General features: G+C 56.3%; 1 protein-coding gene across 1 annotated transcript in view; it reads left to right on the forward strand.

The window, feature by feature from the left end:
- CDH22 (cadherin 22) overlaps window positions 1–17,823 on the forward strand; it is a 70,342-nt gene extending 52,519 nt beyond the window's left edge. Inside the window, exons 9-12 of the mRNA XM_034424145.3 lie at window positions 9,681–9,802; window positions 9,952–10,069; window positions 15,326–15,577; window positions 16,146–17,823. Coding sequence (XP_034280036.3) covers window positions 9,681–9,802; window positions 9,952–10,069; window positions 15,326–15,577; window positions 16,146–16,663 — 1,010 coding nt within the window. The 3' untranslated portion in view covers window positions 16,664–17,823. The remainder of the gene's footprint in view (window positions 1–9,680; window positions 9,803–9,951; window positions 10,070–15,325; window positions 15,578–16,145) is intronic.
- Window positions 17,824–18,192: the final 369 nt, after the last annotated feature.

Consider the following 18,192-nt stretch of genomic DNA (forward strand, 5'->3'; position numbering starts at 1 on the left):
GATGTCTTTCTGGTGGCAAACTGGTGCCAGCTGACAGGCATCCCTGCGCTGCTTCAGCTGGGGCCCACGGCCTCCCCTTTGCCCCCACACAAGCCTCTTGTGAAGCATGCTGCTTCTCTCCCCCCCCCCCATGTCCAATCCAGAGCTGCCCAGGAGGAGTTGGTGTCAGGGTGGGACTCGCAGCAGAGTGCCAGGACCACTTCGGTTTCTCCCGCTCCCTTGGCCTACTCGAGACCACCTATTCTGCACAGCCAGTGCACCCTCCTCACAGCCCGTGGCTGTGGATGCCTCAACGTAGGCTCCCTTGCCTCGCACCTGCACCCACGGAAGCGTTTGCCTTGCCTCTGCACCCCTCCCATGCAGCCACGCACACAGAACGCATCCCATGCTTCTGAGCATCATGTGGAGGCGAGGGACCCAGCCAGGCTTCCTGGTTGCTTCTGGGGCAGCGGGGAGCCTCTTTCCCCTCCCTCCCTCCTCCTTCCCAGGCTTCCTCCCCAAAGAGGAAGCCCCCTGGCGTGAAAGCTGCTCTTCCCCACTTCAAACAAAGGCAGAGGAAGCCAAGGCCACCAGTGGAAGCTCCTCCGCCTTGCTTTGAAGCCGCTGCCGCTGCCTCTCCTTCAGCTGGCTGGCAAGGGGCTTCCTGGCAGGCGCTTCCTCTCCTCCAGGGCTCAACTGTACCAGTGGAAGCCACGCTCACTCTCTTTCTTCAGAAGGGGCAGGTGCAGCGGTGGCTGCCGGATTTCGGATTTCGCTGAGCACATCAAGCGAGCAGCCAAAGCGAGTGAAGGGAGGGGGGCATGCTTGTCTGGATGGGAAGTGGGAAAAGATGGTGGGAGGGAGGGAGGAGTGAAAGGAGGGGAGCGGATTGGAACTCTGCCCCTTCCCGGCCTTGATCTGGGCGCCCTCTGAGTAGCAGGGGCTCCCCAGTCTGGGCCATGGATGAAATGCCCAGATTCCCAAAGTCTCCCCATACTGGACATCTTTGGGGGGGGGAGGGCTGGGGCTAGGAGAAGGCATTGTGCTGTGGAGCAGTCTGCCTGGCCGCCCTCCCCCCTCCGTGCTATGGACCCTCCAGAAGCAGTTGTGGGGAATTTGGAGTCCCTGCAGGAACTCCGTGGCAGCTGCTCCTGGGCAAGGTCAGAGGTGCCCGTTGATGCAAACTCTTTGCATGCTACAGAGATTTACTCCTTCTACCCTTCTCAGTCCCAGCCCCCCCGGGACAGCTCTGGGTGACCACCCCCCGCCCTGGCCTGCCTGCCTGCCATGGGCTCCCCTGCCCAAGCTCGGAAGGAAGCGAAGGCGGAAGTGGGGGTCGCTTGGAGGAGCAGCCCTTGCCCCCCAGCCCCACCACCATCCGGCAGGTCGTGCGCTGGGTGCCAAGGACTGAAATGCAGGCAAGAAAGTCAAGGGGGGGTAAAGCCGTTGGGGAGGCGTGGGGAGCCCCACGTGGCACTGTGCGTCTGGTGGGTGATGGCCTTGGTCCTGGGCTCGGCTGCGGACAGGCCCTCTGCTGGGTGTGGGGCCAGTGGGTTGGGCAGCCGCTGAGCAGCCTGTCAAGCGGCATTAGTGCCCGGGTAGGCGGCTGGCGGCTCTCCTGTCAGGAAGATCTGACTCATCCATTTTAGCTGTCCAGACGCTCCTGCTACTGACATTATCCTTAACGTTTTGTAATCATGAAATATTAATGGTGGATATTGAATTTAAAGTGCAATTTATGTCTGAATCCCTGGCTGGAAAGGGCAGCTGCAAAGGTAAGCCTGCTGAGTGTCTTGCGAGGGGGGGAATTTGGCCCCCAGAGCTGGCAGGTAAGGCAGAGCGGGGCAGGGGAGAGGAGCCCACTCCCCCATCCAGGCCATGCCTCGACCCCTTTGAGGGCAGGAGCAGCAGGGGCCCCTCCGGCATGGCCTTTGTGGAGCACAGCTGCTGGCGGGAAGGAACCAGGAGCCCCACAACTGACGGCCGTAGGGAGCCCCATCTTCCCCATTTCTGATGGTGCAAATTCCGTGGCTTATCTTTGGGGTGGGGGCTACGCCCAATTTTGGAGGGGAGGGCTGAACTTGCCCAGGGATTGGGGGCCTCCAATATGGAGGCAGCAGCTGGGCCGCCATGGGTCCTGCCCACTCAGCTGTGGCAATCTTTGGGCACCGGGCTGTGGTGGCTGGCCAGGAGGCCATAGGCCGGCTCGGCAGGTTGGGCTGAGCTCCCGGGTCCCGCGCCCCTGAGAAGAGAAGTGCCAGGGAAAGTCACGGGGCACTCGGGCAGGGTCCCTCTCCATCAGCCCTCCCCATGCCCAATCCAGCTGGAAGAAGGGGAAGGGGCTTATCCTTCTCGGCCAGCTTTCTTTTCCAATCGGCTGCTTTCATTAGCTCTTGCCATCTGGGGCAGAGGCTTTCTTGCATTGGGGGCTTGGCACTGGGGTGGGGCATCTGCCGCCACCTTACCTAGTTGGGCAGGCTGTAGCCCGCCCCAGGGCTGCCCCTTGGCGGGACCTCCCCCAGTTCAGGTGCACTTCCCAGCTTCAAATAGATCCCTCCTCCCCCCATTTGTATGAGCAGTTCAGCTTGTGGGAGAGTCTGGTCCCCTGGGTTCAGGCCAAAACCCTTCTCCCCTGCTGCCCTCGGGCCCTGACCAAAGAGGGGAGCCCTCCAGCCGGGGCCTTCTTCATCTCCTCCCCCCCCCCACTCCCATCCACTTGTTCACCACTACCCCCAGTCCAGACTCCCAGCACCAGTCCGTACCTCACCCACACACCGCCTGCCAGACTGGCTGCTAAGGAGCAACGCTCCAGATTTCTGGGGGTGGCTGATCAGGGCCGGGGTGTACCTGCTCTGCCAAGCACCGTTGCTCTGCAGGGCCCCCCGCTCTGGGGTGTGCGTGCAGGCAGGATCCCACTTGGAACCCCTCTTCCCCAGCCCATCATGCCCTGCTGGATCTGCCCTCCCTGCCTCATGAACTCTGCAAAAGAGCCCCCATCCCTCCCCACTGCTCCTGTGTGGGGCAACTCCTGTGTGGCTCCACCTGCAGCGTCTCCTGCCGAGGCATCCCTCTCCCAGGGACCTTCCTGGTGGGACCGGCAGGTGCCAACCCCCCCTCCCCCCCACTTCTGAATGGCGTCCTCAGATTAATGGATTCCAACTCCAGGAGGAAATGCAGAAAAACGGCGTGTTTAATTTTAATTTAGGAAACTATTTAGGTAGCAGCCTTGTTTCCTTGCTACTGTCAATCACGTTTTCTCAAGGCTGACATCAATTAGTTTAAAAATATTGAATGTAATTTCGCCTGACACAACATATTGCAGCCTCTGCAAAATATAATTTATTTTAGAAGAAGAAATAATTAAACTAATTTGCATGTCAGTCAGCCAAGCTGGGACGCTGGGGAGGGAGCTGCTGGTGGAGGCAATAGATTCCCCCCCACCCCGTGCCACTCTGGGGCACAGCCCTCCCATGGCGTCACACCCCTGTGCCCCACCCAGCAGCTTTTCCAGGGTCGAGAGCCCCCACGGGACTTTGGGCGCCACTGTGGAAGCTGAGAAGGAGGCCAGAGGGGCCAGAGACCATTTGGGGGCAGAGGAGGCTGAAAATGGAGGTGCAAATCTCCACGCACGGTGTACAGCATAGCATTTAAGTCAGCAATCCAAGCATTTTAAAACCATTTCATTTCTATCATCTATATTGATCTATCTATCAAATTCATACGGCCGCCTATTTCACACAAGATGACTGGGTGGCTTACAATAAAACCACTCCTGGTGACAAGGTAAATTCTGCCCCCCCTTCAAGTGCTTAAAGTCCATTCATCAAACGAAGCACTGGGGGTGGGAGGTTGTCTCCCACTCCTTCGCAAAGTCTTTGCAGCTCTTCTAGACCACAGCTGAGGGGGCCCCTCTGGATTGGGGGGGGGATCTCCCTCCAGAGGACCGGCCATGCCACAGAGAAGGTCACTTCTGGGGTCTCAGTAGAGGACGTTGCTTAATCAAAGGAACCCCAAGTGTGTGCCCACCCTGCAAGATTGAGTCAGCCGGGCACTCCCTCGGGCACCCAGGGCCTGTGCCAGGCAGCGCTTCATGCGTGGGGATCGGCACACTGAGGCAAACTGCCAGCCAGTGCAGCTTGGGTGGCAGAGCCCTTCCGTGGGCAGAGCGTTCCTGCCTGCACCTCTGCATTCTGGTCCCATCTGTCTTGTTAACCAGAGACGCCTCTTCCCCATTCAAACCCACACGGCCTCCAGGCCCTGGGACCGAGCCTTGACAGCCTCACCTGGCTGGCCCAGGGTTCAAAGATGTAACTGCAGGGAGCTCACCAGCAGCTTCAGGTAGATGCCCCACAGGAGAGGAGAAAGTACCAAGCCCTGCAGCACCCCACACAGTAGACTCTCCCCTTCCCCCCCCCAACACCAGCTGGAACTGACCCTGGAAAAGAGAGGAGGAGAATCCGCACCACACCATGCCGCTCTACCCAATTCCCGGAGTTGGTTGGAAAAGGTACCGTGGTCAATGGTATCAAAAGCGATAAAGGAGACTATTTGTAGCTCAGGTTTGACACGAGGTCTCCCTGGTGCTCTCTGAGCTTGGCAGTTTTCTTGCAGGCGTTTCATGACCCAACTAGTTAACATCATCAGTGCACCCATCTAGTTTGGGTCATGAAATGTCTGCAAGAAAACCGCCCAGCTCCCTGGTACCAAAAGCCGCTGAGAGGCCCCACTGCTGTCCTGGCTCTGCCACAGGTCGCCTACAAGGTGCTAAATCCCGAACTGACAGCTGACTCAAATAGGTCCAGATCCCCCGTTTCCTCCAGGTGTTTCCCCAATGGCAGACCAACCTCCACCATCTTCTCCAGAAAGGGAAGGTCTGAGACTGACCAACTGAAAATCATTGGCCTGCAGCACCTCCTCTTTCAAGGCTGGGACCCCCCCCCCCTCCAGGAAGACCGACAACCCAGCCTGCACACAACTACAGAACCCCCCCCCACCCCCGGCTGCTTCGGTTTTTGGCTATTTTCTTTGGCTTCTTTTTTTTTTTTGAAAAGTTTTACAAAAAACAAAAATTTTCTTCCCCCCCATATTCCCCCCACCCTTTCCCTCCCCTCATCCCAGCCTCCCCCCCAGACTTCCCAGAGCAAAATACAAGGTGTTTCATTTAACAATCATAAAATAGATTAACCTACTTACCCTCAGACTACTAACTCCCCCCCGAAACCTTAACTCCACTATAGATAACATAATACTTCTAATACTTAACGTTCAATCATAAGCTATATGATATTTTCTTGTCTGATACTTATTTTGAATATAGTCAATCCATCTTCTCCATTCCGAAATATATCTTTCTTGTGGATAGTCCTTCAAGTACGCTGAGATTTTCGCCATTTCTGCTAGGTTCGTTACTTTCAGTATCCACTCTTCAAGAGTAGGCAAAGAGTCCTCCTTCCAATATTGCACTACCAACAGCCTAGCTGCTGATATTAGATTCAAAATCAATTTAGTCTCTAATACTGTACAGTCCGTAGTTATACCCAGTAGGAACAATTGAGGAGTAAATTTCAACCTTCTTTTCAAAATATTCTGCATCACCCACCAAATTTTTATCCAAAATGCCTTGATTTTCTTACAGGTCCACCATATATGATAATAGGTTGCATCATTACATTCACATCTCCAACATTTAGCTTGCAAATTAGGGTACATACATGATAATTTTTTAGGATCTAAGTGCCATCTATAAAACATTTTATAAAAATTCTCTCTCAGATTTTGTGCTTCTTTCTTTGGCTTCTGAGTGCTGCCGAGTTCAACTTTGCTTTAAAGTTGCTTTGCTTGTGGTTTTACTTAAAAAAAAAAACCCCTGGGGAGGTTTCTTTCTTTGCTAAGCGGCTTCTCTGTAGACATTGAGAAGTAGACCAGCTCAATCCCATTATCTGCTAAGGGCTGGTTGGGCGCCTCTTTGGAGCACGGCTGCCTCAGTTGCCCAGGGACAAAGGTGGCTCGAAGGGAGCCTCCCCGCAGCTGGGGAGGATGGAGAAATGCCAGCCAGCACGGTCCCCGCAGTGCCTGGGGCTGCCATGCTCCTGGGGGGCGCCATGGGCCTCCTGAGCGCCACCTGCCTTTTGGAGAACCACCATGGATGGGCCTACGTTGGTCCTCTTCGGTTCTCCTTACCCAGATACAGCGGCAGGTGGGATGCCAAAGGGCCCCGCTGTGAGCCATGTCTTCTCCAATTCTGCCTTTCAGAGAGCCCAGGTGGCTTAGTTAAGAGCCTCCACGTTAGACACGTGGTAGGGGAGCGTGTTTTCCAAGGGGTGGGGGTTGCAGCCAGTCCTGGCCATCAGAAAGAAGAGTGGCGTGTGGACCCTTTCAGCTTCCATTATTTCTGTCCTTAAAAAGCCTTCAGATCAGATACAGGAATATAGCACTAAATAGTCAGATTTTGGCAGCATCGTTTTGGCCTCTTCTAGGGAGAAGCTTTAGGGCAGGGGGAAGAAGAAGCTTCCCACTGCCTCCCTCCCTCTCCTCCTTCCAAAATCCCAACCATTTTGCCTGCAAAACTGGCTCTTCCCAGTGCAGTGGGGGGCGGGGGGGGCGCGGAGGGAAGGTGTGGGCCCTGAGCCTCCTTCGTCAGGGGAGCTCCCTGACCTGGGCAGGCCGACTGCTGCAGAGACACAGACCTGTGATCCAGCTGCAGGCCTGGAGGAGGGGTCCTATTGGAAACCCCTTTCGCTCATTAGCTCCCGAGTTGGATGACCCAGATATGAAGCCAATTAAGTGAACATCAGCCGAAAACAGGAGGAGAGGTTAACACTGAAGGCACCTCTGGAAAGTCAACCCCTTTCCCGCTTGGGGAGTTTGTGAAATCTCAACCATCAGCAAAAAATCGTCATAATTGGAGGCAAAGGAGAGCTTTTCCTTGGGGAGGGCTGGTGGCAAAACCGGGGAGGCCAGGTGGGGGGGCAGGAAGAGTGGGCAGGGGGATGCCCCAGCTGACGTTTCCAGAGACTTTGGAGAAACTGAAGGTGCCCTGATGCAGACCGGACTGCACGGAGGGGCCCTTGCACCCGCCAAGACCCTCGCTGTGCCCAAAGACACGAAGCTGATTTGAGCTGGAATAGGAGGGAGAGCTTGGCAGGGACCCGGAACAGGCTGAACCTCAAACTGCTCAATTATTGCAGCATAGAGTTAATCTGTGGAATTTATTCCCCTGTCCTTGGCAATGGAGGCTGGCTTGGTCGGCTTTGAAGGAGAGGAGAGGTTGTCAAAGGGGGTTAGTTTTGGAGCCCCCACCCGGCTGGGCTCAGTCTCCTCCACAGCAGCAAAGGGGGGCGGGGTCTCTGTCCCCCGCTTGCAGCCCTTGCCAGCATCTGGCTGGCCAAGGGGAGAGAAGAGAAGGGAGGGGCCCTGCTTAGCCCACCACGGCCCCTGTCAGCCACTGTAGTTGATGCATGTCTGCAGACCAAGGCCTGGGCTTGGTACTCAGACAATCCCTGATCCAGAGCAGGATGGACACCTGTGACAGTCAAGGAGGTTTATGGCCTTGAGTAACTTTCTCCAACCAGTTCTCCCGGCCCCCTCAGCCAGCTGCCAGCCGGGCTCTTTCCTTTCTTAAGAGAGCCATTCATTGAAAGCAGTGGCCTCCAACCTTTTGGGCGCCAGAGACTGGTTTCATGGAGAGAGGTTTTCCCACGGACCAGTTTCGTGTGCTGCTTGCATCCTGCGGATGGGGCTATGCTTACGCGGTCCGGTTTCTGGCATGCCATGGACCAGTGCTGATCCACAGACCGGGAGTTGGGGACCTCTGATTTAAGGGCCCCAGAACCTTCTGGATGTCCCTTAGAGGCCTCCTTAGGGGGCAGTTGGGACCTTTTCCAGGTGCATCTGGGAGCACCTCCCCCTCCTGGCACAGGGTCATGGTGTTGGGCCAGGCCCTTCACAAATGTGCCCCCAACCTGTTCTCTTGGCACCTGGCTAGCAGGTTGACTGACAGCCTGATTGACAGAGCAGACTTTCATTGTCCTAGAACGGAGTGGGAAGGAGCACCTTCTCTTAACCTGGGAGGGGGTTTCCGTGAATTGTGGACCATTTAAAGGCAGGTTATGATTCACAAAAGGAAATCCATCATTGTCGGTGGGTTTTCTTTTGCTCACTCTTCTATTTTTATGGGAGTTTAATATTCTTAATAATTCACCTGGGGCAGGTAAGAGGTCCTGTGATCTGAAAAACAGGATACAAATAAATTCAGGAAATCAGAATAAGTGTGAATAACTGTCGCCAGGCAGCAGATGAGAGTCCACCAATGGGAGGAGCCTGCAGGTATCATCCCTGGGAAGCACAGCTGGTGGGCAAGCACAGGTGCCTCCCCTGGCCAATAGGGCACCCACACCCACACTCACATACATACTGCAGGGATTGGCAGGAGGGGGCTCTGAAGGGCTCAGACCCAAGGTTAACCATGGCCAGGTCAGACACAGGAGAGGAATTCCTCACATGCACCCCGTGCAAAAGTGGGGTGGGGGAACCTTTCCTCGGGGACCCATAAGAAGGGAGTTACCCCCATCCTGAGGAACCTCTGAGTGTTCAAACCCAGGTTGATGCGTCGGCTGCCTCCCAGGGTCTGTGGGCAGCCAAGATCTCTCTTTACCTGTTCACTATGTTGGAGCAGGGCTGCCAGAATTGTCTTCTGCACACACAAAGGACAGCACGCATGCACACCCAGCTCCTCTGACTCACAACCACAGGCACAACTGCTGACCTCCTATAAGACCTCTGTTGTATGGGGGGGGGCCTTCCTGCACACCTGCTGGCACGGGTTGTCTTTGCAGGCCCTGGGCCTCCTTCCCTCTTGCTTGGGGAGGGGGGCTCCTGCAGGCTCCATTGTTGGGGGGGTGCAACCCCCGGCTTACCTGGGGCCCACTCTCTGACACCCAGCAGAGGGGCCACTTGGGGGCGGGGGGGAGGGGTAAAAGAAGTCTTGGGAAGGAAAAGCCAAGTGCATAGTGAAGTGGGGGACGGCACCTAGCTAGGGGGCTCAGGGAGAGTGGGCAGCTATTTATTTACTAAATTTGTATGTCCCCCATTTCACTGATAAGGCAACTGGGTGACTTATAAATAGGAAAGTTATACAGTATATTGGCACTTTGTTTTTTGAACATTGTTGAAATGTAACAATCTATCCTGTTTGTTGGCAATGCTGTAAAACAACAATTTTGGAAACAATGTATCACAGAATACTGATATTGATCTTCAATGATCTGCTAAGTATGGATCGATCTCTCCCTGCCTGTTGGGGAATTCGTGCACTTTCTGCGTTGCTTGCACCGCTGATCTTGCCTTTCCTGTGGCCCTGCTGAGCTTCCGGCAGCCTCACTTGGAGCCGGAAACCCCACTGGGGGGGCGGGGGGGGGGGCGCAAACTCTTCTTTGGCTTGGGGCTAATTGAGCAGCTAGGCTGAGAGTTGGCCGCAAGCAGGAAGGGCTGGTAGCAGACGCAAAATGCCAGCCGGTCTTCTTGCCAGCCAGTCCAAGAAAAGAGCACAGAATAACACAGTTGGGAGGAACCTTGGAGCTTCTCTTGCAGCTGCACTTGTGGTGCCAGCCTGGCACCTGGGATGGGATGGGGGCTGCTGCTGCTGCGGTCCAGCGCTCATTCACCGGCTCAGGGGTGTGTGTGTGTGTGTGTGCATGTTCCAGGCAATCCTGCTCAAGCGTCCAGGACGGTGCTCAGAATCCGCATCCTGGACGTCAACGACAATCCGCCCGAACTGGCCTTGCCCTACGAAGCCGCCATCTGTGAAGATGCCAAGCCAGGCGAGGTGCGGAGGGTCGGGGCCCACACCTGGGGGGTGGGCTGAACCTGGGGCTGGGCTGGCCCTGCTTGCCCTCTTCGTGCAGGCGGAGGGAGTGGGCCGGCCAAGTGCCCTGGGCTGCCTCCCCCAACGGCCATCTCGGCCTCCTCCTGCAGCTGATCCAGACCATCAGCGTCGTGGACAGGGATGAACCGCCAGGCGGACATCGCTTCTTCTTCACGCTGGGCCCCGAGGCCACCGGCAGCCGCCACTTCTCCTTGCTGGGCATCACAGGTAAGCCTCACCTGAGGAATCTGCCCCGCCCGCAGGCCCACACGTCTGCCCCAGAGGGCTCCCTCCCCTGCGACCCTTCTGCCCTCCTGGCTCCCCTCCCTCCCTCCCCCGCTGTCGCAGGCAGTGCATAAATACCACCAGTGACAAACTGCCGCCAACAGCCCATCTGTTTCTTTGTACAAATTTGTAGCTAGTTTTGAGATGTGATTTATAAATATTGCTGTAGGAGCCAAGATGAGACAGTGATGGATGCCAGCCCAGATGGAGGCTCTTCCTTAAATCTCGTCCTGCACGGCAGCCGAAAGGGCCCACCAGAATGCCACCTGGCACCTGGCCTTGCCCTGTCCGGTGCACGCCTGGCACACGAGGGCCTGTTGGCCAAGCCTCACAGAAAGCCAATGTGGCCCTGCCCGGCTCCTTCCCTTAGGGGGCCTGGACAGGCAGGCAGGCAGAAACAGAGGTTGTCGGCTGATCTGGAATTGACAGGAGAGATACTGAAGTAGGAGGGCATTAAAAGCGATGCCAGGGCCCAAAGCAGCAGCAGCATGATATTTATTTCAGTTGTCTCCACTTTACAGCTCAAGGGTCCTCCCTGCCCAAGTGGGAGCGTGGGTCTCCAGAAGTTGGCTCCCAAGGGGGATGGGCAAGTCTTACTGCCCTGCACACACACACACCCCATTTCCCCCTCCCTCTCAAGAGCTGCTCAGTTTAGGCATCAGCAAGGGAAGGTTAGTGAGGATTCCCCAGAAGAGGAAAACAATTTCTGATGGACGGCTGAACACAACCACATGTTTATTGGACCCATGTCCCTCCTGGTTGGTGCTGGCTTCCCGGGAGGTTACATGAGGCTGGCTCCAGAGGATTATTAACGGGACTCCCTACGCACGGTCACTCAGGCACTCGTCACTTCCCGCCTGGACTACTGCAATGCTCTCTACATGGGGCTCCCCTTGGGGTGCACCCGGAGGCTCCAGTTGGTCCAGAATGCGGCTGCGCGGGGGATTATGGGAGCGACGGGGCGCTCCCATGTGACACCTCTCCTGCGCGAGCTGCACTGGCTTCCTGTGGTCTTCCGAGTGCGCTTCAAGGTGTTGGTGACCACCTTTAAAGCGCTCCATGGCTTAGAGCCGGGGTATTTACGAGACCGCCTTCTGCCACCAATAGCCTCCCACCAGCCAGTTCGCTCACATAGAGAGGGCCTCCTCAGGGTGCCGTCGGCCAGACAATGTCGGCTGGTGACCCCCAGGGAGAGAGCCTTCTCTGTGGCGGCACCTGCCCTCTGGAACGACCTACCCCCAGAGATACGCACGATACCAGACCTCCGGACTTTTCATCGGTCCCTGAAAACACATCTATTCTATCTAGCCGGGCTGGCTTGACCCCATCCTTGCGGTTTTAAATTTATAATTGGTTTTAATTGGGTTATTTTAAATTGATGGCCAAAATTATTTAATGTTTTTTAAATTGTTTTTAAATTTTATATGTTGTGTTTTTACCGTGGCTGTTCACTGCCCTGAGTCTGTTGGAGAAGGGCAGTATACAAAATAAATAAATAAATAAATAAATAAATAAATAAATAAATAAATAAATAAATAAATAAATAATAAATAACTTTCTAGCTCACAACTTGCCAGAGTAAATGGGAAGACCTGGCAGCCTGTCTTCCAGGTGTTAACTGAAGAACGGGGGTCAATGTCAGGAGCCGCCCTGGTGGGAACGACTCTGGGGGCCTCTGTCCTCCGGGCTTCCTGCTCTGGAGGTTCCTCGGCCAGCCCTGGGCAAAAATCAGAGCCATCAATATACAAGAGCCCTGGTGGCTCAGCAGACTAAAAGCACTGTTATTAACATCAGCTGCCTGCAGTTACTGCAAGTTCGAATCTCGCCAGGCTCAAGGTTGACTCAGCCTTCCATCCTTTCTAAGGTGGGTAAATTGAGGACCCAGTTTGTGGGGGCAATAAGCTGACTTTGTATAAAATATACAAAAGTATGAAGGCTATTGCTTAGTGCATTGTAAGCCGCCCTGAGTCTCCGGAGAAGGGCGGCATATAAATTAAACAAACAAACAAACAAACAAAAAAAACCCAATTGACTGATTAGGTGCCAGCCAGTTTGTGTCGACATTTAGCAGCCACGTAGGTGGATCTTCTCTGGGGGAGTCTGTCCCCTGCCTGGCCCCTCAGTCTTCCCAAGGTGCCCGCATCACTGCTGCAGCCACCTCTACCTTCAGCTGCCTTTTTCCTTCCGCCTTTCCAGCAGTGGAGCTGGAGAGCTGGGCCTGATGGGTCCAGAATAAGAGGATTTGAGCCTGGTTGTCAGTGACTGGAGAGGAAGGGCTGGGGCGCTGCTTCCTTCATCTGTTTTCATTGCATTCTCATAGATCTTCTCCAACGCCATCACTCATTCAAAAACGTCAATATTCTTTCTAATCCTTCAAAATGTGCTTCCATGGAGTGTTGCAGGGAAACTGTTCCTTGCATTTGGATATTTTTCCAAGGCCTTCCACGCAGGGGCCTCAGGGTATCTTTTGGGGCCGGTTCCTTTCCTGCTAATAGGCCACTCTGAAAATCAGAAGCCCTGCGCCATTCCTTACATCCACCGCCGATTTGAAGGCTGGAGCCACACTGCTTGTCCTCCTGTTTGCTGCTCCTCACCTCCAGTCGTGGTCCTTGATTTGCACTCTGCTCCTTGCCTGAACTGGCAGCCCAGGTGCATTTTCAGAACGGGGTCTCCAGCGGATATTGGTGTTCTTCCTCCCATATTAAAACCTCACTCGTCTTCTTTCAATCTGGACTCTCTCAGTATAGATTAAAGTCTCCTGGTGGGATAAAAGGGGGTGGGGGTATGCAGCCCTTTGCCGGCCTGGAGCCACTTTCTTCTGCCATGCTTCCTCTGGGCTGGGGTCCTGTGTCTACATGAGGTCGGGGGGATCCCAAATTTGCTGAGGAGGCTCCACAGCTTGACTCAATTGACACAATCAAGTCCAGCCTTTCCATAATCGATGAAGCGGCTCCTTTTGGGCGTTCTTCAGCTTTCTCAATTATCCGGCGGCCTCAGCTGCGCTGCCTCTTGTTCCTTGGTGTTTTCTAAAACTGGCTTCCACACCTGGCATATCCCGCTCCATGCAGGGCGCTAATTGGTGTAGAATGATTCCAAGCATCATTTTTACTAGCGTGTGAAATTAAGGATAATGTAGAATAGATTACGTCCTCTGCAACGTCTCCTTTGGAGTCCTTGGTGCTCTCTGAGATTGTTTCTTGCAGACGTTTCATTACCCAAGTAGGGAACATCATCAGTGTGAGTGAGTGAGTGGGGGTGGGTAGGGGGTGGGTTTGTCTACAGCAGCTCAACTGGCCGCTTTGGGTGGGGCCTCTTGCTCTGCACTTCTTGGCTAAGCTCCTTCATGAGATCTTTCTGTTGGCTTCTCTTCTCGGCAAGGCCCACCGTCCCTCCTGACGTCTCGTTGCCTTCTTCTGTCGCTTGGTCTTTGGCCATCTCTTCTCACCCGCGTCCTTACCGATTCGGCTTCCGCCCACTGTTCTTCTGGCTCCCTCTCAACGAGGTTCAGGACCCCAAAGCAATTCCTTGAGTCATGCTGAGGAAACCGCTTGTGGGATCTTCTGCTTTCGCCCGGCTTGGAAGTTGCCCGCAAGCAGCTTGTGCATCGGTCCACCGTCATCCCCTCGCCATGTCTTTGCATTAGAACGGAGCTCCATCTCCTCAGAGCTACAATGCAGTCAATTCGATTCATGCTTCCTCCGTCTGGTGGTGTCCATGTACAGAGAGAGCTTTCTGGTGGTTGGGAGGCTGCATCAGCAATGAAGAAATAATTAGATTGGCAGAAACTGATAACTCGTCCTCCGGCTTCATTTAAGTTTCCTGCTTCGGGTTCCAACTGTGTTTTCCTCCCAACTATTTCCAGCATTGGCATTTTGTTCCTAACTAGGAGCAGCCCCCCCCACTTGCACGGTCTGTCAGTTTCAGATGCAGCTTGACCATAAAATCCCCCCCTCCTCCTCCTCCTCCTCCTGTGTTGGAGGTTGGAGCACAAACATGTATGAGTGTCGAATTAAAGGGTTGTCCACGGTCTAATTGACATTATTTGGTCCCTGATTGCCTTGTGGCCCAGATCTTCTCTCACTATGCCCTTCCTAAGGATAAAAGCAGCCCCAGCCCTGCTTTGTTCTCCGTGTCCTGAGCATGAAAGGCTGCGATCCTCTGACCCAAAGTGCTGGGTGCGAGTCCATCTCCATTTGCTGATGCCCGAGGTGTCATTTGTAGTCGTTTCCTTTCATCTGGCTCTCTCTGTTTGCACTTCTTGCGTCTCACATTTGCACTGTAATTCTTCTTCGGATTTGCTCCTCCTCTCCAGCAACGTCCGGAAGGCTTGAAGGCAGCCGTGTCATTCAGACTCTGAAAGATGCTCAGCTGCTCCTCGGTGGCAGGTTGGAAGGACTCATCAATTGTACTTTCTGCCCGCGTGTCTTTCCTGCTCAAGTCCAGGGGTGCTTGGCCATGTCCTCCTGCCAGGCAGGATGAGCTGAGTCTGTCACGAAAGCCATGCCCTCCCCCGGCATCTCTCTGTATCGCTGTGACCATCATCCCTTGGGTGACCCTGCAGAGAATAACATCTACTCGTGGCCTCCTCTCCCAACAGGCTTCACACCTCCCAGGGGTTGAGGGGGAGATATACAAAAGGCAACCAGAAAAAGTTGAAAGCAGCATAAAAGCCTCGGGGGCTCCTGAGGCCATCTAGTCCAACCCTCTCAGATCAGCAACCCAAATAAAAGCATCCCATTGCCAAATGGCTGCCCAGGCTCCACTTCTAATCCAAGCAATGGAGAGGACCCCTCCCCCACCTCTTTGGTTCTGTGGTTCCACTGACAAACTCTCTCTTGGCCATCAGCCTCTGTCCCAGGCTCTCTTCGGCTGAGGTTCCAAGCCCAAGGGGGCACCCCCCTCCACAGCTTTCTGCAAGATGGGCATGGTGCATCCAGGGGCCTCTGCCCCCCCCTCCACTTCTGCTCCAGCTGGCTTCCTCCTGCAAAGGATTAAGGGGGGGAGATTTGGGGGGGGGCTCCCTAACGGGTTGTCTCACCTATTTCCAGCCAGCCAGCTCTGGCCACTCCGCCGAGGGACAGGCGTGGTAAGGCATGTGGGTGGCAGGGCCAGAGGGGGTGCCATCTCCCTTCTGGGGGCCTGCAGGGGATGCCTCTCGCTGGCACTCTCTCACTTCTCCTGGTCTCGCTCCCTCTCCAGACGACACGGCTGGGCTGCACACTCAGCACCTGGGCTTCAACCGGCAGGAGCAGGACCTGTTCCTGCTGCCCATCCTGGTGGTGGACAGTGGGCCCCCTGCCCTCAGCAGCACGGGCACCCTCACCGTCCGCATCTGCGGCTGCGACAACACTGGCACCATCCAGTCATGCAACACCACTGCCTTTGTGGTGTCCCCTTCTCTCAGCCCTGGTGCCCTCATCGCCCTGCTGGTCTGCCTCCTCATCCTCGTAGGTGAGTGTCCCCCCCCTGGGCACCCCTTGATTCTCTGATGCTCCGCCCCTTGCAACACACTTCCCCAGGAGGCCGCCTAGCTGAGGTGCCGCCAGGAGGGCTTGCAGCTGGCATGGCAACGTCCTGCCCACAGCCCATGGCACACCGGTGGGAATTTTTTTGGGTGGGGGAGACGGTCCCATGGATCAGAGCCAGAAGCAGCCGCCCAAGCCGGCTACTGCTAGGGGCTGCTCAGGTCCTTTTTGCTGCGCTTGGTGCAGCCCCCAGTCAGACCAGCCCCACCCAATTCGCTGCAGGTGGGCTTCCTGCCCTGAGTTCAGGGGGCATGAGATGAATGAAGCCCGTCTGCAGCCCCCCCCTCCAACCTGATTCCTATGAGCTTTCAGGGCCTGCTTTGTGGGGGTCAGCCGGGGAGGGGGGCCTGGGCCATCTCTGGGTCCCGGTGGGGTGTGCAGGTGCCAGTGGTAGCCTCCGCTCAGATGGTTGGGGGGGGTGCCAGCCCTTGCCAGGGGGCTTCTTCCACTACCTGCCTCTCTCTCCCCATATGCCTCCCCCCCTCTCGCTGCAGTGCTGGTCCTCCTGATCCTGGCCCTGAAGCGCCACCAGAAGGGGCACCTGCCTTCCGAGGAGGACGAGGACATGCGTGACAACGTCATCAAGTACAATGATGAGGGGGGGGGCGAGCAGGACACTCAGGCCTACGACATGTCAGCACTGCGCAGCCTCTATGAGTTTGGCGAGACCAAGGGGGGGGATGAGAAGGGGGCACCCCCACCGCCCTCAGAACTGCACTCCCTGCCCCAATGGCGCCAGGTGCCGGACCTCGACTTCTCCCTCTTCAGAGACTACATCCGCCGTAAAGTGGGGCAGGCGGACAGTGACCCCTCCGTGCCCCCCTACGACTCCTTCCAGACTTACGCCTTCGAGGGGGCCGAGTCCCCACTGGCCTCCCTCAGCTCTATTGCTTCCCGCTCGACAGGCTCCGAGCAGGACTTCTCCTATCTCAGCGGCTGGGGGCCGCATTTCCGGCACCTGGCCACACTTTACGCCGGGCCCCGGGCCGAGGAGGGCAGCCGGGAGACCTAGGCCCGGCCCAGTGGGGGGCCAGAGTGCTGCTGGAGCAGGGCTCCTTGGGGGCCCCAGGTGCCCGTCCAGGGACTTTGGGGGCTTGGTGCGAGGAGGGTGGCCTGACCACCAACACAGCCCCTTGGAGCCCCGCCCTCCTCCATTAAGGCTCTCCCCCTCTCTGGAGGAAGGACCGGTGCCAGGCAGCTCCTCTGGCAAATTATCATTTAAATAGATCTGTGTCAGAAGAGAGCTGCCAGGGAGGGGGGGAGGGGGGCACCTTTTGTTGCCAAATTGATTTTGTCCCTTGATTTTCAGCCTTTGACAAGCTTTGATCTGTTAAGCAGCGCCTCTGCCAAGAGCCTCCTTGCTGGGGGGCTCCCAGTCCCCCTCTTGCTGTGGGGGGGCACCCAGCCCTGGCTCCTGGCCAAATGCTCAGGCCAGTCCGCAGCTCTGTGGTCCAGGCGCAGACGCTCTCCCTAGCCTCCCTTCCCTGTACCCTCTGCTGTGGCCGCTGTCCAGAGGCCCCAGGACCCTGCCCCCCCTCCTCTGCACGTTGGGGTGTGGGGAGCCAGAGGCAGCAACCAGCCCCCTTTGTGCCTGCAGCCTGCCTGGGAGATCCTCAGGCCCCAACTCCATTTGGAAGAGGCCCTGGGGCAGCCAGTCCAGGGTTCCGGTACCAGAGGAATCCCTCAGCCCTGCCTTCGGGGCATTTTCTAGGCGGCTGCCCCCCCTTGACTGAGAGGCCTCGTCTCAGGATATCTGCCCACCCTTCCCCTCCCCCCCACCCCTCTGACCACTGTGACTCCCCTCCGGCCCTTCTGCCAGGGGTGGAGTGGAGGCTGTTTGCCCTCCAGCTCAGGAACTTCCATGGTTCTTTTCTGGCCCCGGGTGGGGAGCCAGCCCCCTCCCCCTGGGTAACAGGAGCAGCCAAGCTCCCGGGGTCGGCAAGGGGCCAAACAGGGTATCTGACATTTTCCATCCAGCTTCCTTCCACGACTGCTGCACGCAGAACTGCCATTAGGGGGAGGGGTGACATGGACACCCCGCCAACACTGCAGGCACTGAGCCCTCCCTTCCCCTGCCCCACGTGGGGAGGAGCTGGCAGCTCCCCTGGAAGACCCGAGCCTTGTGAGCCTCCAAGGTCCTTCTGGGATGTGAAATAAACTATTTCCTTCTCATCTGTGGGGCCTCCGTTCTGATTATTAGGGTGGGAATGGCCCAGGTTGGCACCTGGACAATTACAGGTTCTTGGAGACGGGGAGGGAGGGAAGGGCCCCTTTGTGAGCTGAGCCTCAGGGAGGGCCTGGGCGGGGTGGGGGGGGCTCTGTCTGCAGCTGGAGCCTTTGTGCTCTCTGCCCCACTTTTGGCCCCCTGCTAGAGGTCCCCTTTGCCCCAGACAGACCTTTGAGTATGCTCAAAGCCCCCACTTTCCCCTCTCCCCACCTTAGTTCCATCCCCAAAGAGAGGGACCCCTACCCAAAGTCTCTGCTACTTTGAAGCCAGCAGAGCCTCAGATATGGAATCCCCCCCCCCCAAGCAGAGGTCAG

The sequence above is a fragment of the Pantherophis guttatus genome, chromosome 3 (assembly GCF_059756535.1).
Source record: "Pantherophis guttatus breed Tessera chromosome 3, ASM5975653v1, whole genome shotgun sequence".
In the NCBI taxonomy this organism is placed as follows: domain Eukaryota; kingdom Metazoa; phylum Chordata; class Lepidosauria; order Squamata; family Colubridae; genus Pantherophis; species Pantherophis guttatus.